We start from the raw sequence: 26,969 nt of genomic DNA on the forward strand, positions 1-26,969 counted from the left end.
CTACACCTGTATTAGGGCAGAATTAGAGGAAAGGGATAGATATATACTGATAATAGACACAGACAGGCAGCGCTAGCATAAGTCACATACAATGCAGAAATACAACTGCAAACTGATACTACCATCATCTACACAGACTCGTCCGGCTCTGAATCAGGTCCTCAGTTTGTGCTATAGGAAAGCCAAATGTTTTTTGGGTGGTAACAAGGAAATTTTGTTAGTTCCTTACATTATAAGATAGCATGACTGGCTAAAAGGAGCACAGGGCGGACTTACCCCCGTGGTAATATGTGTATTGGACAAACATCTTTGCCTTTACAACGACTGCATCTGAGTCCTGCGATAACAATTGCGCCAAACGCTATTTTATTCTCCGGCTGTTCTGGATTGACACAAACGTCTCCAAGCTCACGCCCTCTGCCAGCTACCGGGCAGAGCCTGGTCCATTGCGAGGAATCGGTGGGTATCAGCCGACAATCAGGAGGTGCGGCCGCAGCTCGGCGACGCATACACGGCAGAAGCTGTTTCAAGTGCTGGTGGTAGGAACATGGGTGTACGTAGGATGCGGTTCCAAACACAGATGGTTGGAGTTTGGTGGTGGAAGCTGCTGCGCAGTGGGTGGAGTCAGTGACAGGCAGTCACTGACGATAAGAGGGAATCCCTGATACCCCAAGATTCAGTGGGGATCGAAACCCCAATTTGTGATCGGGTGACAAGTGAGGTTATCCGGTCACAGCGGCCATCTCTGAATCGGGCCCAAGATCAGGTAATGTATCCTGGTTCCACCATGTCAGAACGCACAGGCTGCAATTACATTTATGTTTTACTTTTGTATGCATTGAACCTTGGTAACCAACTTCACATATTCATATATTTTCCCTGCGCCTTCTCCTGTACACGTGTTAGGCACTGGGGGGGAGGGTTAGGGGGTTAGAAATAGGTTGGCTAATCCTTACCTTCGACTATCGGGATTTCCTCCTCTGCCGGCCTCCTGGTGTTTCGGCATTCCAACCGCCGCGCAGGGGTACGGCGGTAAATCATACCGCTTCCCTTCACAATGCCTGTAATATCGGCATTGTGTAGCAGGGGAGGGGCCAAAATGACAAGATCGTGTAACCCCACCTCCGCTCCGCCCACAAATGACAGTAAGCTGTCCAGCCCCACCCCCTTGCACCAGCCACGCCCCTTGCCATGCGCCGATCCCAGAAGGGACAGCCAGAATGTCGGCAACCATGCTCTATGCCACAGCTGGATCAGGCCCTTATACTACTTACAGGAATAAAACACGAACACTAAATGCCGGATGTGGTTTGTCCAAGTCCTGCACCTGAATCCTCCTGCTGGGTTAGGTCCTCTGCTGAGGGGGTGCACAACCCTAAGCCCCCCCTTTCCTTACCCTAACCCACCCAGGGGGGGGTGCCTAGCCCTAACTCTCCCACCAGCGGCTAAACGCTAGAACACCCGGCTTACCTTTGTTCTGTATGCTGGGTGTCGGGATTTTGTAGTGGGGCTAATAATAGGCCTCAGGATTTTGACGCCTCTCTTTAGTCCCAGGTCAGGATGTCAGGGACGGGACATCGGCGGGCGGGATAGCGCATGCCGGTATTCTGACTGCATCCCGTCTCTAACACAGAGGTGGCAGACCCAGCTCCCTCACAGTAGGGATCAGCCTCAGCGGTCTCTAGCAACATAGGTAGCGGTCTTGCCCACATCTAGTAGAGTAGGGACCGTCCTCGAAGTCTCTAGCAGCATAGGGACAATTATCAGCTGTCTCAAGCACCTTAGGGAGCAGTCTCTGCTGTCTCTAGCACAGTAGGGAGCAGTCTCTGCTGTCTCTAGCACAGTAGGGAGCAGTCTCTGCTGTCTCTAGCACAGTAGGGAGCAGTCTCTGCTGTCTCTTGCACAGTAGGGAGCTGTCTCTAGAACAGTAGGGAGCAGTCTCAGCTGTCTTCAGCACCGTAGGGAGCAAGCACAGCTGTCTCCAGCACAGTAGGGAGCAAGCACAGCTGTCTCCAGCACAGTAGGGAGCAAGCACAGCTGTCCCTAGAAAAGTAGGGAGCAGCCTCAGCTGTCTCGAGAACAGTGGGGAGCAGCCTCAGCTGTCTTCAGCACATTAGGGGGCAGTCTCAGCTGTCTCTAGAACAGTAGGGAGCAGTGTCAGCTGTCTCTAGAACAGTAGGGAGCAGTCTCAGATGTGTCCAGCACAGTAGGGAGCAGTCTCAGCTGTCTTCAGCACAGTAGGGGGCAGTCTCAGCTGTCTTCAGCACAGTAAGGGGCAGTCTCAGCTGTCTTCAGCACAGTAAGGGGCAGTCTCAGCTGTCTTCAGCACAGTAAGGGGCAGTCTCAGATGTGTCCAGCACAGTAAGGGGCAGTCTCAGATGTGTCCAGCACAGTAAGGGGCAGTCTCAGATGTGTCCAGCACAGTAAGGGGGCAGTCTCAGATGTGTCCAGCACAGTAAGGGGCAGTCTCAGATGTGTCTAGCACAGTAGGGATCAGTCTCAGCTGTCTCTAGAACAGTATTGAGCTGTCTCCAGCACAGTAAGGGGCAGTCTCAGATGTGTCCAGCACAGTAGAGGGCAGTCTCAGATGTGTCCAGCACAGTAGGGGGCAGTCTCAGATGTGTCCAGCACAGTAAGGGGCAGTCTCAGATGTGTCCAGCACAGTAAGGGGCAGTCTCAGATGTGTCCAGCACAGTAGGGGCAGTCTCAGATGTGTCCAGCACAGTAAGGGGCAGTCTCAGATGTGTCCAGCACAGTAAGGGGCAGTCTCAGATGTGTCCAGCACAGTAGGGAGCCGTCTCAGATGTGTCCAGCACAGTAAGGGGACAGTCTCAGATGTGTCCAGCACAGTAGGGAGCAGTCTCAGATGTGTCTAGCACAGTAAGGGGACAGTCTCAGATGTGTCCAGCACAGTAAGGGGACAGTCTCAGATTTGTCCAGCACAGTAGGGAGCAGTCTCAGATGTGTCTAGCACAGTAGGGAGCAGTCTCAGATGTGTCTAGCACAGTAGGGAGCAGTCTCAGATGTGTCTAGCACAGTAGGGAGCAGTCTCAGATGTGTCTAGCACAGTAGGGAGCAGTCTCAGATGTGTCTAGCACAGTAGGGAGCAGTCTCAGATGTGTCCAGCACAGTAAGGGGCAGTCTCAGATGTGTCCAGCACAGTAAGGGGCAGTCTCAGATGTGTCCAGCACAGTAAGGGGCAGTCTCAGATGTGTCCAGCACAGTAAGGGGCAGTCTCAGATGTGTCCAGCACAGTAAGGGGCAGTCTCAGATGTGTCCAGCACAGTAAGGGGCAGTCTCAGATGTGTCCAGCACAGTAAGGGGCAGTCTCAGATGTGTCTAGCACAGTAGGGAGCAGTCTCAGATGTGTCCAGCACAGTAGGGAGCAGTCTCTGATGTGTCTAGCACAGTAGGGAGCAGTCTCTGATGTGTCCAGCACAGTAGGGGGCAGTCTCAGATGTGTCCAGCACAGTAAGGGGCAGTCTCAGATGTCTCTAGAACAGTAGGGAGTAGTCTCAGATGTGTCCAGCACAGTAGGGAGCAGTCTCTGATGTGTCCAGCACAGTAGGGAGCAGTCTCAGATGTGTCTAGCACAGTAGGGAGCAGTCTCAGATGTGTCTAGCACAGTAGGGAGCAATCTCAGATGTGTCCAGCACAGTAGGGAGCAGTCTCTGATGTGTCCAGCACAGTAGGGAGCAGTCTCAGATGTGTCCAGCACAGTAAGGGGCAGTCTCAGATGTGTCCAGCACAGTAAGGGGCAGTCTCAGATGTGTCCAGCACAGTAGGGGGCAGTCTCAGATGTGTCCAGCACAGTAAGGGGCAGTCTCAGCTGTCTCTAGAACAGTAGGGAGCTGTCTCCAGCACAGTAAGGGGCAGTCTCAGATGTCTCCAGCACAGTAAGCGGCAGTCTCAGATGTGTCCAGCACAGTAGGGGACAGTCTCAGATGTGTCCAGCACAGTAAGGGGCAGTCTCAGATGTGTCCAGCACAGTAGGGAGTAGTCTCAGATGTGTCTAGCACAGTAGGGAGCAGTCTCTGATGTGTCCAGCACAGTAGGGGGCAGTCTCAGATGTGTCCAGCACAGTAAGGGGCAGTCTCAGATATCTCTAGAACAGTAGGGAGCAGTCTCAGATGTCTCTAGAACAGTAGGGAGTAGTCTCAGATGTGTCCAGCACAGTAGGGAGCAGTCTCTGATGTGTCCAGCACAGTAGGGAGTAGTCTCAGATGTGTCCAGCACAGTAGGGAGCAGTCTCAGATGTGTCTAGCACAGTAGGGAGCAATCTCAGATGTCTCTAGCACAGTAGGGAGCAGTCTCAGATGTGTCTAGCACAGTAGGGAGCAGTCTCAGATGTGTCCAGCACAGTAGGGAGCAGTCTCAGATGTGTCTAGCACAGTAGGGAGCAGTCTCTGATGTGTCCAGCACAGTAGGGAGCAGTCTCTGATGTGTCCAGCACAGTAGGGAGCAGTCTCAGATGTGTCCAGCACAGTAAGGGGCAGTCTCAGATGTCTCTAGAACAGTAGGGAGCAGTCTCAGATGTCTCTAGAACAGTAGGGAGTAGTCTCAGATGTGTCCAGCACAGTAGGGAGCAGTCTCTGATGTGTCCAGCACAGTAGGGAGTAGTCTCAGATGTGTCTAGCACAGTAGGGAGCAGTCTCAGATGTGTCTAGCACAGTAGGGAGCAATCTCAGATGTCTCTAGCACAGTAGGGAGCAGTCTCTGATGTGTCCAGCACAGTAGGGAGCAGTCTCTGATGTGTCTAGAACAGTAGGGAGCAGTCTCAGATGTCTCTAGAACAGTAGGGAGCAGTCTCAGATGTCTCTAGAACAGTAGGGAGTAGTCTCAGATGTGTCCAGCACAGTAGGGAGCAGTCTCTGATGTGTCCAGCACAGTAGGGAGTAGTCTCAGATGTGTCCAGCACAGTAGGGAGCAGTCTCAGATGTGTCTAGCACAGTAGGGAGTAGTCTCAGATGTGTCCAGCACAGTAGGGAGCAGTCTCTGATGTGTCCAGCACAGTAGGGAGTAGTCTCAGATGTGTCTAGCACAGTAGGGAGCAGTCTCAGATGTGTCTAGCACAGTAGGGAGCAATCTCAGATGTCTCTAGCACAGTAGGGAGCAGTCTCTGATGTGTCCAGCACAGTAGGGAGCAGTCTCTGATGTGTCCAGAACAGTAGGGAGCAGTCTCAGATGTCTCTAGAACAGTAGGGAGCAGTCTCAGATGTCTCTAGAACAGTAGGGAGCAGTCTCTTATAGGGTCTCACCTTTTTGCTGTCTGACAGTATTACTCCCATATATTCCGCCCTCATCTGGAATCACTTCCGCCCTCACCAGATACAACTTCCGCCCTGACGGTATGAGCAGCCAGTCTCTCTCAGACACAACTCCATTTTTATGGAGACCAACCAGTTGCCGGTGACTTAGGAGTTGCGGACCTAAAGGACATAATAATTGATCGACGATCAACTATCAATGAAAAAAAAGTATGTGGCCCTTTATAGACTCTTCCGTGTCCTTTATGGGCATAGAACTTCCGCCCTCACTCTACGTCACATCCAGGTACATCTGAGGAAAGTCAAGTCTCGGCATCGCTTGTTCCGCCATCTTGTCGTAGCTTTCCGGGCGCCGCCATCTTGTTGTAGCGTTTTTTATTCGCGGTCAGTGCAGATCTCTAGTGATCGGGAACAGAGTCAAATAATACAGCGCGCAGCCAATCAGAGAGCCGCGCGTCAGCTGGTATGATGGCGGAGAGTGAGCTGGGAGACTGTACGGGGTAAGAGGCCGAGAGGGCACCTGGGAGCCGGGGCAGTACTGAGGGGGCAGCACATGCAGGGAATGTGGGGGGCAGGGAGGAGGGGTATATGGGGCAGATAGAGCAGGGAATTTGGGGTACATGGGGCAGATGGAGGAGGGAATGTGGGGGACATGGGGCAGATAGAGCAGGGAATGTGGGGGACATGGGGCAGATGGAGCAGGGAATGTGGGGGACATGGGGCACATGGAGCTGGGAATGTGGGGGACATGGGGCAGATAGAGCAGGGGAGGAGGGGGACATGGGGCAGATAGAGCAGGGGAGGAGGGGGACATGGGGCAGATGGAGGGGTATATGGGGCAGATAGAGCAGGGGAGGAGGGGGACATGGGGCAGATAGAGCTGGGAATATGGGGCAGGGAATGTGGGGGACATGGGGCAGATAGAGCAGGGGAGGAGGGGGACATGGGGCAGAGAGCAGGGGAGGAGGGGGACATGGGGCAGATAGAGCTGGGAATATGGGGCAGGGAATGTGGGGCACATGGGGCAGGGAATGTGGGGGGCACGGGGCAGATAGAGCTGGGAATATGGGGCAGGGAATGTGGGGCACATGTGGCAGGGAATGTGGGGGACATGGTGCAGATAGAGCAGGGAATGTGGGGGACATGGTGCACATGGAGCTGGGAATGTGGGGGACATGGTGCACATGGAGCAGGGAATGTGGGGGACATGGTGCAGGGAATCATGCACAGGGAGGATGATATGGCGATAGAGCAGGGAATGTGGGGGGCACGGGGCAGATAGAGCTGGGAATATGGGGCAGGGAATGTGGGGCACATGTGGCAGGGAATGTGGGGGACATGGTGCAGATAGAGCAGGGAATGTGGGGGACATGGTGCACATGGAGCTGGGAATGTGGGGGACATGGTGCACATGGAGCAGGGAATGTGGGGGACATGGTGCAGGGAATCATGCACAGGGAGGATGATATGGCGATAGAGCAGGGAATGTGGGGCACACGGGGCAGATGGAGCAGGTAATGTGGGGTACATGGGGCACATGGAGCTGGGAATGTGGGGACATGGAGCTGGGAATGTGGGGGACATGGGGCAGATGGAGGGGTATATGGGGCAGATAGAGCAGGGGAGGAGGGGGACATGGGGCAGATAGAGTTGGGAATATGGGGCAGGGAATGTTGGGCACGTGGCAGGGAATGTGGGGGACATGGGGCAGTTAGAGCAGGGAGTGTGGGGTACATGGGGCAGGGAATCATGCACAGGGAGGATGATATGGCGATAGAGCAGGGAATGTGGGGCAGATGGAGCAGGGAATGTGGGGTACATGGGGCAGGTGTGGGTACATGGGAAATGCATCATTTTGGGTCCTATGTTGCTATTTCTCTGGCTGGATGGAGTTATTATAGAATGAGGCACAGTAATAACCCACAATGATAACTTGCATTATATTATCACTTTCTGCAAATACCCCGTTTATCTCATTTTGGGGCAGTTCCACAATAAAAGGGACAGGAACCCCCATTCTCACATATGGAGATAAGATAGAAGTATTATACATGTTTGGGAGCTGTTATAATATTAGCAGATGGTGGTATGTGATAAGGCATCATAGACTATACCAGCGCGGTAATCTCTGCGTATCCTGCAGGCGCAGATGGCAGCTAGCAGGGAAAAAGACAGAGTTGGAAAAGCTGCGGCACAGGCTGCCATTCAGCAGGGAGGCATGAACGCGATACGTCTTCCCATACCACGTATGTGCCTCTAGGAATGAAGGGACACAACGGCACACCTCATATACACAGAAGCGCACAGTCCCTCGGGTAGCTGGGCCACGTCATTCCATACCACGAATGTGTCTCTAGGAATGAAGGGAAGGGACACAACGGCACACCTCATGTACACAGAAGCTGGGGCTCGTGGAGTAAGGAAGAAACCTAAATATTTTTAAATTAATATATAACTTAAAAATTACAATATTGAGGCAGAAACCTATGGGCTGAATTCTGTGGGGAAAGATGAACTTCCTAAGGGTGACTGTGCCACAGACCTCATTATACGGGTGTGATACAATATGCCGGGTGCACACTAGACGATGTGTGTAGCTGGCCAACGCACAATGCAATGAATGACCTATCAGGCGGTTGTTTAACAACACACGATCTGGTGAATGGCCGCATGATATGTAGTTCGCCAGCCACCTCCACAAGCATGGGGTCCGTCATCACACTGAGAGATTGAGCAGCAGGTAGGCTTGATCTGTCGATGCGATAAATGACTCCGGGAGCGTGTGTGGTACATAGTGGGTACACACTGGCCAATGTGGACAATATGTCGGCCCTATCCTCCGGATCGGGCAACATATCATCTAATGTGTACCCAGCTTTAGACAATACCGAAGGTTGACAGGTTCAAAAAGTCGACATGGAAATGGTCGACACTTTATTTATTTTCTTCTAACCCTAATCTTCACCCTAAACCTAACCGGCCAGTAAGTGCCTAAACCTAACCGGCCAGTAAGTGCCTAAACCTAACCGGCCAGTAGGAGCCTAAACCTAACCGGCCAGTAAGTGCCTAAACCTAACCGGCCAGTAAGCGCCTAAACCTAACCGGCCAGTAAGCGCCTAAACCTAACCGGCCAGTAAGCGCCTAAACCTAACCGGCCAGTAAGCGCCTAAACCTAACCGGCCAGTAAGCGCCTAAACCTAACCGGCCAGTAGGCGCCTAAACCTAACCGGCCAGTAGGCGCCTAAACCTAACCGGCCAGTAGGCGCCTAAACCTAACCGGCCAGTAGGCGCCTAAACCTAACCGGCCAGTAGGCGCCTAAACCTAACCGGCCAGTAAGAGCCTAAACCTAACCGGCCAGTAAGAGCCTAAACCTATGAAGATGGGCGGTAGAACTGCGCTCTCGTTGACCAGGGGGTGGTGTGTTGTGGTTTCGGGGTGCTGCACCTTTGTGTGGGAGTACCTTTCCCGCACTGAAAACGTTTGGGGGTAGGGGGGTAAGGTGCGCTCTTCCTGCTAGTAATGGTGATGACTTGTGTGTGTTTGTGAGTGGTGTTAATTAGAATGTTTCTTCTGGTGGTGGTGATGTTTTGGGAGTGAGGAGGGTGTGATTGGGTATGGAGTGTAGTTTGGAGTAATGTGAAAAGGGGAATGGAATAGGATCAAAATGAGGCCAGCGAGACACAGTAATTTTGGGCAAAATCTTTTATTGAGTAGTCACAATGCTGCTCTGTTAAGATCCCGGGCAGGTGGGTGGGGTTTAGTGATGAGTGGTGATGAGACTGGGGAGGTAGGTGGACCCTTTTAGGGGGCTCCTTCCCGTGCGGTTCAGTGACCTTGCACGTCACCCCTGCTGGACCTATGGTCGACAGTCTAGGAAGTCTCGGGGGGTGGGGGGATTTGCAGAGTGGGTTGGAACACCTGTGCGGTGTCCCGCGTGTTGGTGTGAGTCTTGGCAGTACTTACCTACCGGTAGGTTTTTTGTTATGGTGATGTAGGTTGACGTTGCGGCCGTTGCAGATAGGTTGGAAGCTGCAGGTTTGTTGGTGAGCTGGATCAGCGTGTTGCTGGTGTGCTGCAGGTGCACGGCTGTTCTGATTGGTCTGCGGAGGTCAGCGACCGGAGTATGCAGCTGAAATTGGCTCTTGGTCGTGCCGCTGGTGGTGCGGAGCCAGAGGTGTGGATGGGTGAGCTGCTGGGAGGCTGGGGTGCAGCGTGTGTGCTGGGACCACCCCTGGGGGGTGGTCTGCCCGGGATACTGATTAAAAAAAAAAGCCAGGGAGGAGGGGGGATGTGGAAAGTGTGACCGGGATGGAGCTGGTCACTGGCGATGTTGGCTGGGCGGACTTGCGGCCGGATGTGCGGGATGCTCTTATCACTGACGGTCCCTCGTGGAAATGGGGATCGACGGTGGAGACACCCCTGGCCAGGAGTGAGTTGCTGAGCACGCCTGGGAGCAGGGGGGGAGAGGGGCTGGTCCGGGGTGGAGCCGGTCACTGGAGGTGTGAGCGGTGCGGACCAGCAGGCGGGTGGGCTGAGAGCTTTCTGCACTGGTGGTCCCTAGTGGGGATGGGGATCTTTAGTGGAGGTCAGCCTGGATCGGTGTCGGGTTTGATGTGAGGGTCTCCAACGCGTTTCGGCACAGGTGCCTTCGTCAAGGAGGTGTGAGAGGATCAGTGCTTCTGAGGTTCTTATGTAGGGCACTTCCGGGGGTGGGGGTGTGATCAGGTGACTCATGGGGCCAATGGTGTGTTTGAATGGTAATGCGGTGCAGGTGTGTGCAGGGACTTGCTGAATGGTGATGCGGTGCATGTGTGTGCAGGGGCTTGCTGAATGGTGATGCGGTGCATGTGTGTGCAGGGGCTTGCTGAATGGTGATGCGGTGCATGTGTGTGCAGGGGCTTGCTGAATGGTGATGCGGTGCATGTGTGTGCAGGGGCTTGCTGAATGGTGATGCGGTGCATGTGTGTGCAGGGGCTTGCTGAATGGTGATGCGGTGCATGTGTGTGCAGGGGCTTGCTGAATGGTGATGCGGTGCATGTGTGTGCAGGGACTTGCTGATTGGTGATGCGGTGCAGGCGTGTGCAGGAAGTAGCTGGAGTGGTAAGTGTAATCATATTAGGCCAGTGGTGTGTTTGAGAGGTAATGCGGTGCAGGTGTGTGCAGGGACTTGCTGAATGGTGATGCGGTGCATGTGTGTGCAGGGGCTTGCTGAATGGTGATGCGGTGCATGTGTGTGCAGGGGCTTGCTGAATGGTAATGCGGTGCAGGTGTGTGCAGGGACTTGCTGAATGGTGATGCGGTGCATGTGTGTGCAGGGGCTTGCTGAATGGTGATGCGGTGCATGTGTGTGCAGGGACTTGCTGATTGGTGATGCGGTGCAGGCGTGTGCAGGAAGTAGCTGGAGTGGTAAGTGTAATCATATTAGGCCAGTGGTGTGTTTGAATGGTAATGCGGTGCAGGTGTGTGCAGGGACTTGCTGAATGGTGATGCGGTGCATGTGTGTGCAGGGGCTTGCTGAATGGTGATGCGGTGCATGTGTGTGCAGGGGCTTGCTGAATGGTAATGCGGTGCAGGTGTGTGCAGGGACTTGCTGAATGGTGATGCGGTGCATGTGTGTGCAGGGGCTTGCTGAATGGTGATGCGGTGCATGTGTGTGCAGGGGCTTGCTGAATGGTGATGCGGTGCATGTGTGTGCAGGGGCTTGCTGAATGGTGATGCGGTGCATGTGTGTGCAGGGGCTTGCTGAATGGTGATGCGGTGCATGTGTGTGCAGGGGCTTGCTGAATGGTGATGCGGTGCATGTGTGTGCAGGGGCTTGCTGAATGGTGATGCGGTGCATGTGTGTGCAGGGACTTGCTGATTGGTGATGCGGTGCAGGCGTGTGCAGGAAGTAGCTGGAGTGGTAAGTGTAATCATATTAGGCCAGTGGTGTGTTTGAGAGGTAATGCGGTGCAGGTGTGTGCAGGGACTTGCTGAATGGTGATGCGGTGCAGGTGTGTGTAGGGGCTTGCTGAATGGTGATGCGGTGCATGTGTGTGCAGGGGCTTGCTGAATGGTGATGCGGTGCATGTGTGTGCAGGGGCTTGCTGAATGGTGATGCGGTGCATGTGTGTGCAGGGGCTTGCTGAATGGTGATGCGGTGCATGTGTGTGCAGGGGCTTGCTGAATGGTGATGCGGTGCATGTGTGTGCAGGGGCTTGCTGAATGGTGATGCGGTGCATGTGTGTGCAGGGACTTGCTGATTGGTGATGCGGTGCAGGCGTGTGCAGGAAGTAGCTGGAGTGGTAAGTGTAATCATATTAGGCCAGTGGTGTGTTTGAGAGGTAATGCGGTGCAGGTGTGTGCAGGGACTTGCTGAATGGTGATGCGGTGCAGGTGTGTGTAGGGGCTTGCTGAATGGTGATGCGGTGCATGTGTGTGCAGGGGCTTGCTGAATGGTGATGCGGTGCATGTGTGTGCAGGGGCTTGCTGAATGGTGATGCGGTGCATGTGTGTGCAGGGGCTTGCTGAATGGTGATGCGGTGCATGTGTGTGCAGGGGCTTGCTGAATGGTGATGCGGTGCATGTGTGTGCAGGGACTTGCTGATTGGTGATGCGGTGCAGGCGTGTGCAGGAAGTAGCTGGAGTGGTAAGTGTAATCATATTAGGCCAGTGGTGTGTTTGAGAGGTAATGCGGTGCAGGTGTGTGCAGGGACTTGCTGAATGGTGATGCGGTGCAGATGTGTGCAGGGACTAGCTGGAGTGATACGTGTAATCATATTAGGCCAATGGTGTGTTTGAAAGGTAATGTGGTGCAGGTGTGTGCAGGGACTTGCTGAATGGTGATGCGGTGCATGTGTGTGCAGGGACTTGCTGATTGGTGATGCGGTGCAGGCGTGTGCAGGAAGTAGCTGGAGTGGTAAGTGTAATCATATTAGGCCAGTGGTGTGTTTGAGAGGTAATGCGGTGCAGGTGTGTGCAGGGACTTGCTGAATGGTGATGCGGTGCAGGTGTGTGTAGGGGCTTGCTGAATGGTGATGCGGTGCATGTGTGTGCAGGGGCTTGCTGAATGGTGATGCGGTGCATGTGTGTGCAGGGGCTTGCTGAATGGTGATGCGGTGCATGTGTGTGCAGGGGCTTGCTGAATGGTGATGCGGTGCATGTGTGTGCAGGGGCTTGCTGAATGGTGATGCGGTGCATGTGTGTGCAGGGACTTGCTGATTGGTGATGCGGTGCAGGCGTGTGCAGGAAGTAGCTGGAGTGGTAAGTGTAATCATATTAGGCCAGTGGTGTGTTTGAGAGGTAATGCGGTGCAGGTGTGTGCAGGGACTTGCTGAATGGTGATGCGGTGCAGGTGTGTGTAGGGGCTTGCTGAATGGTGATGCGGTGCATGTGTGTGCAGGGGCTTGCTGAATGGTGATGCGGTGCATGTGTGTGCAGGGGCTTGCTGAATGGTGATGCGGTGCATGTGTGTGCAGGGGCTTGCTGAATGGTGATGCGGTGCATGTGTGTGCAGGGGCTTGCTGAATGGTGATGCGGTGCATGTGTGTGCAGGGACTTGCTGATTGGTGATGCGGTGCAGGCGTGTGCAGGAAGTAGCTGGAGTGGTAAGTGTAATCATATTAGGCCAGTGGTGTGTTTGAGAGGTAATGCGGTGCAGGTGTGTGCAGGGACTTGCTGAATGGTGATGCGGTGCAGATGTGTGCAGGGACTAGCTGGAGTGATACGTGTAATCATATTAGGCCAATGGTGTGTTTGAAAGGTAATGTGGTGCAGGTGTGTGCAGGGACTTGCTGAATGGTGATGCGGTGCATGTGTGTGCAGGGACTTGCTGATTGGTGATGCGGTGCAGGCGTGTGCAGGAAGTAGCTGGAGTGGTAAGTGTAATCATATTAGGCCAGTGGTGTGTTTGAGAGGTAATGCGGTGCAGGTGTGTGCAGGGACTTGCTGAATGGTGATGCGGTGCAGGTGTGTGTAGGGGCTTGCTGAATGGTGATGCGGTGCATGTGTGTGCAGGGGCTTGCTGAATGGTGATGCGGTGCATGTGTGTGCAGGGGCTTGCTGAATGGTGATGCGGTGCATGTGTGTGCAGGGGCTTGCTGAATGGTGATGCGGTGCATGTGTGTGCAGGGGCTTGCTGAATGGTGATGCGGTGCATGTGTGTGCAGGGACTTGCTGATTGGTGATGCGGTGCAGGCGTGTGCAGGAAGTAGCTGGAGTGGTAAGTGTAATCATATTAGGCCAGTGGTGTGTTTGAGAGGTAATGCGGTGCAGGTGTGTGCAGGGACTTGCTGAATGGTGATGCGGTGCAGATGTGTGCAGGGACTAGCTGGAGTGATACGTGTAATCATATTAGGCCAATGGTGTGTTTGAAAGGTAATGTGGTGCAGGTGTGTGCAGGGACTTGCTGAATGGTGATGCGGTGCAGGTGTGTGCAGGGACTTGCTGGAGTGGTAAGTGTAATCATATTAGGCCAATGGTGTGTTTGAGAGGTAATGCGGTGCAGGTGTGTGCAGGGACTTGCTGCATGGTGATGCGGTGCAGGTGTGTGCAGGGACTAGCTGGAGTGGTAAGTGTAATCATATTGGGCCAATGGTGTGTTTGAAAGGTAATGCGGTGTAGGTGTGTGCAAAGGATTGCTGAATGGTGATGCAGTGCATGTGTGTGCAGGGACTAACAGGAGTGATAAAAGGTGAGGTGATAGGGGTTGGGGCTGGAGGAGAGCGTGGGTGGGCTGGTTGGAGATTACTTCATTATAACGGATTTGACTTCATTGTCAATGTTGAGTCCCCTGGGGGTCAATGTTTTCAGCGTGAATATCCATCTAAGTTCCTCCTTGTTGAGGATTTTGTTATGGTCTCCGCCTCTCCAGTTTTTTTGCATGTGTTTGATTTATATGAAAGTGGTGCCTTGTGTGCTGCTATGGTGGTATTCTTTGTAGTGTACGGGTATGTTATGGTTCTCTGTTTGTTTGGTGATGTTTCTCAGATGTTCGGCAATTCTGGTTTTTAGTGGTCTGGTGGTCCTGCCTATGTATTGTTGATTGCATGGGCATTGTATGAGGTAGATTACGTTGTTAGTGTTCTTTAATTTTATACGTGGTGTTTGTCTGTGTGGATGAGAATGTTGTAGTGGGTGTGGTGCTTCTATATTTTAGTGTGACACAGTTGGTACATGAGCCGCAGTCGAAGAAACCCCCTCTGAGTTTGGAGTTGTCTAGAGTGCTTTGTGTTCGGATGGGTGGAGGAATGTGGTTGGATACGAGTTTGTTATGGATGTTGGGGGCCTTGCGGTAGATGACTTTGGGTCTGTTGGGTAGGATACTTGTCAGTTGTGCATCTTCCTTAAGTAAGTGCCAGTGTTTGTTGATGATTCTTTTTGTGTCGCCTGGGTGTTGAATTGTGTGATGAAGGGAACATGGTTGTCTGTGTTTTGTGGTTGTTGTTTGAATTCCAGAAGTGGTTTCCTATCTTCTAGTCCTATTCGGGTGAGTGTGGCTTCTAATGTGTCCGGTTTGTATGCTATGTCCGTGAATTGTTCTTTAAGTGTTGTGGCTTGTTCGTGATAGTCCGTGAGTTTTGTGCAGTTGCGTCTGATCCGCTTGAACTGTCATGTGGGGATATTGCTGAGCCAGGAGGGGTGATGACCACTACTGGAGAGGATGTAACTGTTGACGTCTACGGGTTTTTGAAAAGTCTTGGTCTGTATCTGGTGATTATCAATGTATATTTCTAGGTCTAAGAAGTTGACGGAGGATTGGCTGTAATTGGTCGTGAATTTGAGGTTCCAGTCGTTGTTGTTGATGTATTGAATGAAGTCAAGGAGTGTGTGTAGGGGACCCTTCCAGATGCAGAGGACGTCGTCTATGTATCTGGTCCATAGGACCAAATTCGCATCCCAGTCATGACCTGTCCATATGTGGGAGTCCTCCCAACTGCTCATGAACAGGTTAGATAACTGGGCGCGAACTTGGTCCCCATAGCGGTGCCAGTCCTCTGCAGGTGGAAGTCCCCATCGAACCAAAAGTAATTGTGTGTGAGAATGTATTCAATGCCCTGGAGGATGAATGCGATCTGTTCTGGTTCCAGTGTGTCGTCGTGATTGAGATGGTTTTTGATGCTGTCAAGACCCTGTTGGTGATTGATGATCGTGTATAGGGATGTAACGTCGCTGGTGACTAACCAGTGGTCATCCCCCCAGGTAGTGTCCTCGAGTATTTTGAGTATGTGTGTTGTGTCCTGTAAGTGTGAGCGTTGGCGTTTGACGTATGGTTGAAGATAGTGGTCGATGTATTGTGATAGATTAGATGAGATGGAACTGATGCCGGAAATGATGGGTCTACCTGGAGGGTGTGTCGTGCTTTTGTGTATCTTGGGGAGATAATAGAATACGGGTATTACCGGGTTTGGGTTATGGATGAAGTTATATTCCTGCTTATTGACGATGCCTGTGTCTAAACCGGTCAGGAGTATGCGTTTGAGTGTTTGGTTGAACTTGAGTGTCGGGTCAGAATTGAGTTTCTCATATGTGTCTCTGTCTTGAAGGATGCGCTGTGATTCTGCGATGTAGTCGAGTTTGTCCAGGAGTACTATGCCCCCCTTGTCTGCTGGTTTAATTATCAGGTTTCTGTCCGATTTGAGATTGTTCAGTGCACTTTTTTCGTTAGTGGTGAGGTTTGGGTTGTGCCGTTTGTTAGAGGTATTGAGTTTGTTGATGTCCTCTGTTACCAGATGTTCGAAGGTGTGTATGAGGTGGCCTTTTAGGTGACTGGGGAAGAAGCTGGATGGGGGTTTGAGTGTAGTGTGTTTGTATTGGTTATGTATGGGTTCTTTTGTGATGGGGTTGAACATGAAGTATTTTTTGAGGGTGAGTTTCCGGATGAATCTGTTTAAATCAAGGTAAGCTTCGAATTTGTTAAGAGGGTTATGTGGGGCGAATTTAAGTCCTTTGTTTAGTACGGAGATGTCATTCGGTGTGAGGGTGCGGCTGCTTATATTGAAGATACCTGTACTATTGGGTGGTGTGGGATTGGTCAGTGTTTTGGTGGTTTGTCCACCTCTGCATCCTCGTCTCGTTGGTCTAGCTTGCGTTTTGGCCTTGTTGGGGTGTGTGTTAGGGTAGGTGGTAGGCAGGCGCGGTTACCTGCCTCCAGATCTAAAAACTGCTGTGACCATTGTTAGTCTGTCTGGATGGGTGTACATGGAGGTGGCAGTGGTGGTCGGGTGGCTTCTTGTGTGTTGTCTGTTTGTGTTACTGTTTGGTCTGGTGTCCCTCTGAGTGTGTTGACCCACCTTTGGTTAAGCGATTGTCTTGCTAGCTGTTCGTAGTGTTCCTACTCGGATGGGTCTTCTATTTCATGAATGCTAAATGATGCAGTCTGAGTCTTGTTCCTGGTCGTTTGTGTCGTTATCTTTGTTGTGTGTGTTTGATGGGTTCTTTGTGTTGTGAATCTTGGACATGTATTGCTGGTACGTTAAGTCTAGTTTTTTGTATATCGGGGTGCCTGAGGTAGTATGGTTGGTTGTGTGTTGGTGGTGTGATGTTGGTACGGTGTAAGTGTGTGTCTTTGTGGTGGTGAGACTGGTGGTTTTGTAGTTGTGATGTTTGTCTATGTTCGGATTGTGAGCGTTGGGGTGGTGGTGGTTACCTGGTTTATCCTGTGTGATTTTGGCTATCTTTTTCTCGATTATGGCTTCCTCTGTTTTATTTAGTTTGGTTCGTGTTAGTGTTATGAGGTTTTTAAATTCCTCCTCCCCTTTGTATGGATCCAGGTCTTTGTCAAGCGTGTTTATTTGGTTGTCTAGGAGGGCTAGGTCTATTTTGTGATGTCTGATGATTAAGTTGATCAATGATTTAGAGCAGTCATTAAGTATACTGTTCCATTCCGTCATGAACGTGGGATTGTCGTGGCTATGTGTGGGTGTTTTTTGGATGACTAGGCCCTAGTCACCATTGGCCTAACCTAATTACACTTATCACTCCAGCTACTTCCTGCACACATCTGCACCGCATCACCATTCAGCAAGTCCCTGAACACACCTGCACCGCATTACCTCCCAAACACACCATTGGCCTAATATGATTACACGTATCACTCCAGCTAGTCCCTGCACACACCTGCACTGCATTACCAATCAGCAAGTCCCTGCACACACCTGCACCGCATTACCTCTCAAACACGCCATTGACCTAATATGATTACACGTATCACTCCAGCTAGTTCCTGCACACGCCTGCACCACATCATCAATCAGCAAGTCCCTGCACACACCTGCACCGCATTACCTCCCAAACACACCATTGGCCCCATGAGTCACCTGATCACACCCCCACCCCCGGAAGTGCCCTACATAAGAACCTCAGAAGCACTGATCCTCTCACACCTCCTTGAAGAAGGCACCTGTGCCGAAACGCGTTGGAGACCCTCACATCAAACCCGACACCGATCCAGGCTGACCTCCACTAAAGATCCCCATCCCCACTAGGGACCACCAGTGCAGAAAGCTCTCAGCCCACCCGCCTGCTGGTCCGCACCGCTCACACCTCCAGTGACCGGCTCCACCCCGGACCAGCCCCTCTCCCCCCCTGCTCCCAGGCGTGCTCAGCAACTCACTCCTGGCCAGGGGTGTCTCCACCGTCGATCCCCATTTCCACGAGGGACCGTCAGTGATAAGAGCATCCCGCACATCCGGCCGCAAGTCCGCCCAGCCAACATCGCCAGTGACCAGCTCCATCCCGGTCACACTTTCCACATCCCCCCTCCTCCCTGGCTTTTTTTTTTAATCAGTATCCCGGGCAGACCACCCCCCAGGGGTGGTCCCAGCACACACGCTGCACCCCAGCCTCCCAGCAGCTCACCCATCCACACCTCTGGCTCCGCACCACCAGCGGCACGACCAAGAGCCAATTTCAGCTGCATACTCCGGTCGCTGACCTCCGCAGACCAATCAGAACAGCCGTGCACCTGCAGCACACCAGCAACACGCTGATCCAGCTCACCAACAAACCTGCAGCTTCCAACCTATCTGCAACGGCCGCAACGTCAACCTACATCACCATAACAAAAAACCTACCGGTAGGTAAGTACTGCCAAGACTCACACCAACACGCGGGACACCGCACAGGTGTTCCAACCCACTCTGCAAATCCCCCCACCCCCCGAGACTTCCTAGACTGTCGACCATAGGTCCAGCAGGGGTGACGTGCAAGGTCACTGAACCGCACGGGAAGGAGCCCCCTAAAAGGGTCCACCTACCTCCCCAGTCTCATCACCACTCATCACTAAACCCCACCCACCTGCCCGGGATCTTAACAGAGCAGCATTGTGACTACTCAATAAAAGATTTTGCCCAAAATTACTGTGTCTCGCTGGCCTCATTTTGATCCTATTCCATTCCCCTTTTCACATTACTCCAAACTACACTCCATACCCAATCACACCCTCCTCACTCCCAAAACATCACCACCACCAGAAGAAACATTCTAATTAACACCACTCACAAACACACACAAGTCATCACCATTACTAGCAGGAAGAGCGCACCTTACCCCCCCCCCTACCCCCAAGAGCCTAAACCTAACCGGCCAGTAAGCGCCTAAACCTAACCGGCCAGTAAGCGCCTAAACCTAACCGGCCAGTAAGCGCCTAAACCTAACCGGCCAGTAAGCGCCTAAACCTAACCGGCCAGTAAGCGCCTAAACCTAACCGGCCAGTAAGCGCCTAAACCTAACCGGCCAGTAAGCGCCTAAACCTAACCGGCCAGTAAGCGCCTAAACCTAACCGGCCAGTAAGCGCCTAAACCTAACCGGCCAGTAAGCGCCTAAACCTAACCGGCCAGTAAGCGCCTAAACCTAACCGGCCAGTAAGCGCCTAAACCTAACCGGCCAGTAAGCGCCTAAACCTAACCGGCCAGTAAGCGCCTAAACCTAACCGGCCAGTAAGCGCCTAAGCTTAACCGGCCAGTAAGCGCCTAAGCTTAACCGGCCAGTAAGCGCCTAAGCTTAACCGGCCAGTAAGCGCCTAAGCTTAACCGGCCAGTAAGCGCCTAAACCTAACCGGCCAGTAAGCGCCTAAACCTAACCGCCCCTTCCACAGCTTGTCCCTAACCAACAAAAAAATAAACGTTGAAATTTCTGTGGCGACCTTTTGTACCTGTTGACCTTTTGTCATGTCGACCTTCTTCCATGTTGACCATGTGGTGTTGACCAAATGACTGTCAATCTTACATTGTTGACCTTCCAATCGGAACCCCATTACACACCGCATTTTTTCTGAATAAACAGGGAACCATTTGGTATGAGAAGTGATTCTGCCATGAATTCCCAGCAGCCTCCTCTTCCCCTGGAAGACTGACAATCATTGGCTTATTTACCAGACTCTCACTGGGCGGGTGTTTTTTACCTGTGTTATTAATATGATTGAACAAAGCCATAATGCAGTATTTCCTGTGGGGTTACAGTAATCTCTGTAAATAATGGGATGAGGTCATAATCCCGACCACCGGAATCCTGAAGGTATGTAGAGGGGTTAAGGGGGGAGGTTAGGCACTAGGGGGGGGGAGTTGTGGGTTAGGCACTAGGGGGGGGAGTTGTGGGTTAGGCACTAGGGGGGAGTTTTGGGTTAGGCACTAGGGGGGAGTTTTGGTTTAGGCACTAGGGGGGGAAGTTTGGTTTAAGCACTAGGGGGGGAGGCTTGGGTTAGGCACTGGGGGGGAGGTTTGGGTTAAGCACTAGGGGGGAGGTTTGGGTTAGGTTCAGGAATTGGGGAGGGAGGTTTGGTTTAGGTTCAGGAATTGGGGAGGGAGGTTTGGGTTAGGCACTAGGGAGGGAGGTTTGGGTTAGGCACTAGGGAGGGAGGTTTGGGTTAGGCACTAGGGATGGAGGTTTGGGTTAGGCACTAGATGGGGGAGTTTAGGTTTAGGCACTAGGGGGAGGGAGGTTTGGGTTAGGCACTAGGGGGAGGGAGTTTAGGTTTAGGCACTAGGGGGAGGGAGTTTAGGTTTAGGCACTAGGGGGAGGGAGGTTTGGGTTAGGCACTAGGGGGAGGGAGGTTTGGGTTAGGCACTAGGGAGAGGGAGGTTTGGGTTAGGCACTAGGTGGGGAGGTTTGGGTTAGGTACTAGGGGGGAGGTTAGGTTTAGGCACTAGGGGGAGGGAGGTTAGGTTTAGGCACTAGGGGGAGGGAGGTTTGGGTTAGGCACTGGGGGGGGAGGTTTGGGTTAGGCACGGGGGGGAGGTTTGGGTTAGGCACTGGGGGGGAGGTTTTGGTTAAGCACTAGAGGGGGGAGGTTTGGGTTAGGTACGGGGGGGAGGTTTGGGTTAGGCACGGGGGGGAGGTTTGGGTTAGGCACGGGGGGAGGTTTGGGTTTGGGTTAGGCACTGGGGGGGAGGTTTGGGTTAGGCACTGGGGGGGAGGTTTGGGTTAGGCACTGGGGGGGGAGGTTTGGGTTAGGCACTGGGGGGGAGGTTTGGGTTAGGCACTATGGGGGGAGGTTTGGGTTAGGTTCAGGAATTGGGGAGGGAGGTTTGGTTCAGGAATTGGGGAGGGAGTTTAGGTTTAGGCACTAGGGGGGGAGTTTAGGTTTAGGCAGGGGGAGGGAGGTTTGGGTTAGGCACTAGGGGGGGAGTTTAGGTTTAGGCACTAGGGGGAGGGAGGTTTGGGTTAGGCACTAGGGGGAGGGAGTTTAGGCACTAGGGGGAGGGAGGTTTGGGTTAGGCACTAGGGGGGGCAGGTTTGGGTTAGGCACTAGGGGGGGCAGGTTTGGGTAAGGTACTAGGGGGGAGGTTAGGTTTAGGCACTAGGGGGAGGGAGGTTTGGGTTAGGCACTAGAGGGGGGAGTTTAGGTTTAGGCACTAGGGGGAGGGAGTTTAGGTTTAGGCACTAGGGGGAGCAGGTTTGGGTTAGGCACTAGGTGGGGAGGTTTGGGTTAGGTACTAGGGGGGGAGGTTTGGGTTAGGTACTAGGGGGGGAGGTTTGGGTTAGGTACTAGGGGGGGAGGTTAGGTTTAGGCACTAGGGGGAGGGAGGTTTGGGTTAGGCACTAGGGGGGGAGGTTAGGTTTAGGCACTAGGGGGAGGGAGGTTTGGGTTAGGCACTGGAGGGGGAGGTTTGGGTTAGGCACTGGGGGGTGAGGTTTGGGTTAGGCACTGGGGGGTGAGGTTTGGGTTAGGCACTGGGGGGTGAGGTTTGTGTTAAGCACTAGGGGGGGAGGTTTGGGCTAAGCACTAGGGGGGGAGGTTTGGGCTAGGCTCGGGGGGGAGGTTTGGGCTAGGCATGGGGGGGAGGTTTGGGTTAGGCACGGGGGGGAGGTTTGGGTTAGGTTCAGGCATTGGGGAAGGAGGTTTGGGTTAGGCACTGGGGGGGGAGGTTTGGGTTAGGCACTGGGGGGGAGGTTTGGGTTAGGCACTGGGGGGGGAGGTTTGGGTTAGGTACTAAGGGGGGAGGTTAGGTTTAGGCACTGGGGGAGGGAGGTTTGGGTTAGGCACTAGGGGGAGGGAGTTTAGGTTTAGGCACTAGGGAGGGAGGTTTGGGTTAGGCACTAGGGGGGGCAGGTTTGGGTTAGGCACTAGGTGGGGAGGTTTGGGTTAGGTACTAGGGGGGGAGGTTAGGTTTAGGCACTAGGGGGAGGGAGGTTTGGGTTAGGCACTGGGGAGGGAGGTTTGGGTTAGGCACTGGGGGGGAGGTTTGGGTTAAGCACTGGGGGGGAGGTTTGGGTTAAGCACTGGGGGGGAGGTTTGGGCTAGGCACGGGGGGGAGGTTTGGGTTAGGCATGGGGGGAGGTTTGGGTTAGGTTCAGGCATTGGGGAGGGAGGTTTGGGTTAGGCACTGGGGGGGAGGTTTGGTTAGGCACTGGGGGGAAGGTTTGGGTTAGGCACTGGGGGGGGAGGTTTGGGTTAGGCACTAGGGGGAAGGTTTGGGTTAGGTTCAGGAATTGGGGAGGGAGGTCTGGTTCAGGAATTGGGGAGGGAGTTTAGGTTTAGGCACTAAGGGGGGAGTTTAGGTTTAGGCAGTAGGGGGAGGGAGGTTTGGGTTAGGCACTAGGGGGGGAGTTTAGGTTTAGGCAGTAGGGGGAGGGAGGTTTGGGTTAGGCACTAGGGGGGGAGTTTAGGTTTAGGCACTAGGGGGAGGGAGGTTTGGGTTAGGCACTAGGGGGGGAGGTTAGGTTTAGGCACTAGGGGGAGGGAGGTTTGGGTTAGGCACTATGGGGGGGAGGTTTGGGTTAGGTACTAGGGGGAGGGAGTTTAGGCACTAGGGGGAGGGAGGTTTGGGTTAGGCACTAGGGGGGGCAGGTTTGGGTTAGGTACTGGGGGGGAGGTTTGGGTTAGGTACTAGGGAGGTTAGGTTTAGGCACTAGGGGGAGGGAGGTTTGGGTTAGGCACTAGAGGGGGGAGTTTAGGTTTAGGCACTAGGGGGAGGGAGGTTTAGGTTTAGGCACTAGGGGCAGGAAGGTTTGGGTTAGGCACTAGGGGGGGCAGGTTTGGGTTAGGCACTAAGGGGGGAGGTTTGGGTTAGGTACTAGGGGGGAGGTTAGGTTTAGGCACTAGGGGGAGGGAGGTTAGGTTTAGGCACTAGGTGGGGAGGTTTGGGTTAGGCACTAGGTGGGGAGGTTTGGGTTAGGTACTAGGGGGGGAGGTTAGGTTTAGGCACTAGGGGGAAGGTTTAGGCACTAGGGGGAGGGAGCTTTGGGTTAGGCACTAGGGGGGGTGTTTAGGTTTAGGCAGTAGGGGGAGGGAGGTTTGGGTTAGGCACTAGGGGGAGGGAGGTTTGGGTTAGGCACTAGGGGGAGGGAGGTTTGGGTTAGGCACTAGGGGGAGGGAGTTTAGGTTTAGGCACTAGGGGGAGGGAGGTTTGGGTTAGGCACTAAGGGGGGAGGTTTGGGTTAGGTACTAGGGGGGAGGTTAGGTTTAGGCACTAGGGAGAGGGAGGTTTGGGTTAGGCACTAGGGGGAGGGAGGTTTTGGATTATGCACTAGGGGGGGGAGGTTAGGTTTAGGTACTAGGGGGAGGGAGGTTTGGGTTAGGCACTAGAGGGGGGGGGTTTAGGTTTAGGCACTAGAGGGAGGGAGCTTTGGGTTAGGCACTAGGGGGAGGGAGCTTTGGGTTAGGCACTAGGGGGAGGGAGCTTTGGGTTAGGCACTATGGGGAGGGAGCTTTGGGTTAGGCACTAGGGGGAGGGAGCTTTGGGTTAGGCACTAGGGGGAGGGAGCTTTGGGTTAGGCACTGGGGGGGAGGTTTGGGTTAGGCACTAGGGAGAGGTTTGGGCTAGGTACTAGGGGGGGAGGTGTGGGTTAGGCACTGGGGGAGGGAGGGGTAGGGTGAGGGGAAGTGATAGGATACAGAAGGTCAGGTGTCCGTATCCTAACCCTGTCTGGATGCCAGCGTCAGGATTCTGACCGCTGTGATTCAGAGCGCCGGCTTCCCATACCCATCTGTATAATGGTTCAGCCTCACTGGCAGTAGTGTGTCCTACAGAACACAGCCAGTTTGTAAAATTGAATTAGTTAGCTGTAATGCCAGGTAACGTGCCCTATAGCCAGGTAACGTGCCCTATAGACAGGTAACGTGCCCTATAGCGTAACTTTATCACTGTACATAAATAAATGTCTATTCCTACAGAACAAATAATTAACACGTGGGGGCAGAAGTATATCAATTACCCCATCATCTGTTCCTGGGCCTCAAGGAGGATGGATCAGCCAGACCTGGACTCCATGCTGGACTTTCAGCGGTGAGGATGTGGGAGAGCGGATGGTATGGGGAGAGGTCGCTGTATGGGGAGAGCGATGATATGGGGGGGAGAGAGAGGGGCAGTAATAAGGGGAGAGGTCACTGTATGGGGGGAGGAAGAGGGGCAGTAATAAGGGGAGAGGTCGCTGTATGTGGGAGAGCGGATGGTATGGGGGGAGGAAGAGGGGCAGTAATAAGGGGAGAGGTCACTGTATGGGGGGAGGAAGAGGGGCAGTAATAAGGGGAGAGGTCACTATGTCGGAGAGTGGATGGTATGGGGGGAGGAAGAGGGGCAGTAATAAGGGGAGAGGTCACTGTATGTCGGAGAGTGGATGGTATGGGGGGAGGAAGAGGGGCAGTAATAAGGGGAGAGGTCGCTGTATGGGGGGAGGAAGAGGGGCAGTAATAAGGGGAGAGGTCACTATGTGGGAGAGCGGATGGTATGGGGGGAGGAAGAGGGGCAGTAATAAGGGGAGAGGTCGCTGTATGGGGGATGGAAGAGGAGCAGTAATAAGGGGGGAGGTTGCTGTATGGGGGGATGAAGAGGGGCAGTAATAAGGGGAGAGGTCACTGTATGGAGGGATGGAGAGGGATAGTAATAAGGGGAGAGGTCGCTGTATGTGGGAGAGCGGATGGTATGGGGGGAGGAAGAGTGGTAGTAATAAGGGGAGAGCGGATGGTATGGGGGAGAAAGAGGGGCAGTAATTAGGGGAGAGGTCACTGTATGGAGGGATGGAGAGGGATAGTAATAAGGGGAGAGGACGCTGTATGTGGGAGAGCGGATGGTATGGGGGGAGGAAGAGTGGTAGTAATAAGGGGAGAGTGGATGGAATGGGGGGAGGGAGAGGGATAGTAATAAGGGGAGAGGTCGCTGTATGTGGGAGAGCAGATGGTATGGGGGGAGGAAGAGTGGTAGTAATAAGGGGAGAGTGGATGGTATGGGGGGAGGGAGAGGGGCAGTAATTAGGGGAGAGGTCGCTGTATGGGGGAAGAAGAGGGGCTGTAATAAGGGGAGAGGTAGCTGTATGGGGGAGAGCGGATGGTATGGGGGGAGGAAGAGTGGTAGTAATAAGGGGAGAGGTCGCTGTATGGAGGGATGAAGAGGGGCAGTAATAAGGGGAGAGGTAGCTGTATGGGGGAGAGCTGATGGTATGTGTGGGGAGGAAGAGGGGCAGTAATATAGGAAGGGGTAGCTGTATGGGGGAGAGCGGATGGTATGTGTGGGGAGGAAGAGATAGGCAGTAATAAGGGGAGGGGTAGCTGTATGAGGGAGCGCAGATGGTATGTGTGGGGAGGAAGAGGGGCAGTAATAAGGGGAGAGGTAGCTGTATGGGGGAGAGCTGATGGTATGTGTGGTGAGGAAGAGGGGCAGTAATAAGGGGAGAGGTAGCTGTATGGGGGAGAGCTGATGGTATGTGTGGGGAGGAAGAGGGGCAGTAATAAGGGGAGAGGTAGCTGTATGGGGGAGAGCTGATGGTATGTGTGGGGAGGAAGAAGGGCAGTAATAAGGGGAGAGGTAGCTGTATGGGGGAGAGCTGATGGTATGTGTGGGGAGGAAGAGGGGCAGTAAAAAGGGGAGAGGTAGCTGTATGGGGGAGAGCTGATGGTATGTGTGGTGAGGAAGAGGGGCAGTAATAAGGGGAGAGGTAGCTGTATGGGGGAGAGCTGATGGTATGTGTGGGGAGGAAGAGGGGCAGTAATAAGGGGAGAGGTAGCTGTATGGGGGAGAGCTGATGGTATGTGTGGGGAGGAAGAAGGGCAGTAATAAGGGGAGAGGTAGCTGTATGGGGGAGAGCTGATGGTATGTGTGGGGAGGAAGAGGGGCAGTAATAAGGGGAGGGGTAGCTGTATGGGGGAGCGCGGATGGTATGTGTGGGGAGGAAGAGGGGCAGTATTATAGGAAGGGGCAGCTGTATGGGGGAGAGCTGATGGTATGTGTGGGGAGGAAGAGGGGCAGTAATAAGGGGAGGGGTAGTTGTATGGGGGAGAGCGGATGGTATGTGTGGGGAGGAAGAGGGGCAGCAATGACAGGTGTTTGTATGAGGAGATATGTAATGGACACATTTTCTATTTTGCAGGTTCCCTAGTAACCCCCTGACCCGCGTTCTCCTTCTCCTCTATTCTCCTGTTGGTCTCTGCCTCTTCTTACTTCGTCTTTTCATCGGCGCCCATGTGTTCCTACTGAGCTGCGTCCTGCCGGACTGTGTTATCAGGCGGTTAGTGTCTCACCAATCATGGCGGCCATGCTGAGGACACCCGCTGGTTCCTGACATAAAATGTCTTCTTATCTCTAGGTGTCTTGTTCGTGTGATGAGCTCGGTTCTTGGTGTTTTCGTTATTGAGTCTGAGGAACGCAGTCCTGCCGTAAAGATTTATATCTCCAATCACAGAACGTGCATTGACCACAATGTCATGAGTCTACTCACCCCCTGCAGTACCGTAAGTTAGGGCTTCATTCTCTGTAAAGATTATACTCCTACATTTATATCTGATCTGTAATGGCGATACACTGTTTTTTGGGAACATTGGGAGTTCAGTAGAGCTGGGTAATGGTAGTATATTGGTATGTTGGGGTATTGGGGGATTATTACACGGTAGTGCTGGGTAATGGTAGTATTTTGGTATATCTATTTCTACTTCAGGGTCCATAGGGGGTCCACAGGGTTGACCTTGGGGTATAGGTTGGGAACCAAATCCGGGCACCACGCAGTTAAAGCTTTTAGCTCCCAGGATGCACTGGGTCCACTCTCCCTATAACCCCACCCCCAAGCCAGAGGCACCTCAGTTTAAGTTGGTGCCCGGCCGGAGTCGGGTCACCGTTAGCGCAGGGGGAGCTGATTAGCAGCCCCTAAGCTTATTTTATTTTTTTAGGGACAAAGTTTTTTCATGGACTTTGGACTCTTCAGAGCGGCAGCGTCGGACTGTCCATAGGACGTCTAAGCTGCCGCTCCGTCACCCCGCTGGCGCTGAGACGCCAGTACAGATCTGGGGATCTCAG

General features: G+C 53.3%; 2 protein-coding genes across 2 annotated transcripts in view; one reads left to right on the forward strand and one right to left on the reverse strand.

Moving 5' to 3' along the window:
- Positions 1 to 5,442, reverse strand: part of DQX1 (DEAQ-box RNA dependent ATPase 1) — a 64,810-nt gene extending 59,368 nt beyond the window's left edge. Inside the window, exon 1 of the mRNA XM_088465828.1 lies at positions 5,259 to 5,442. The gene's annotated coding sequence lies outside the window, so the exon portion shown is untranslated. The remainder of the gene's footprint in view (positions 1 to 5,258) is intronic.
- Positions 5,443 to 5,686: 244 nt separating this feature from the next.
- Positions 5,687 to 26,969, forward strand: part of AUP1 (AUP1 lipid droplet regulating VLDL assembly factor) — an 80,992-nt gene continuing 59,709 nt past the window's right edge. Inside the window, exons 1-4 of the mRNA XM_088465830.1 lie at positions 5,687 to 5,767; positions 23,861 to 23,972; positions 26,050 to 26,187; positions 26,266 to 26,410. Of these exons, the coding sequence (XP_088321956.1) occupies positions 23,932 to 23,972; positions 26,050 to 26,187; positions 26,266 to 26,410 (324 nt within the window). The 5' untranslated portion in view covers positions 5,687 to 5,767; positions 23,861 to 23,931. The remainder of the gene's footprint in view (positions 5,768 to 23,860; positions 23,973 to 26,049; positions 26,188 to 26,265; positions 26,411 to 26,969) is intronic.

The sequence above is a fragment of the Taudactylus pleione genome, unplaced genomic scaffold, assembly GCF_031769625.1.
Source record: "Taudactylus pleione unplaced genomic scaffold, aTauple2 ptg002171l, whole genome shotgun sequence".
Classification (NCBI taxonomy): Eukaryota; Metazoa; Chordata; class Amphibia; order Anura; family Myobatrachidae; genus Taudactylus; species Taudactylus pleione.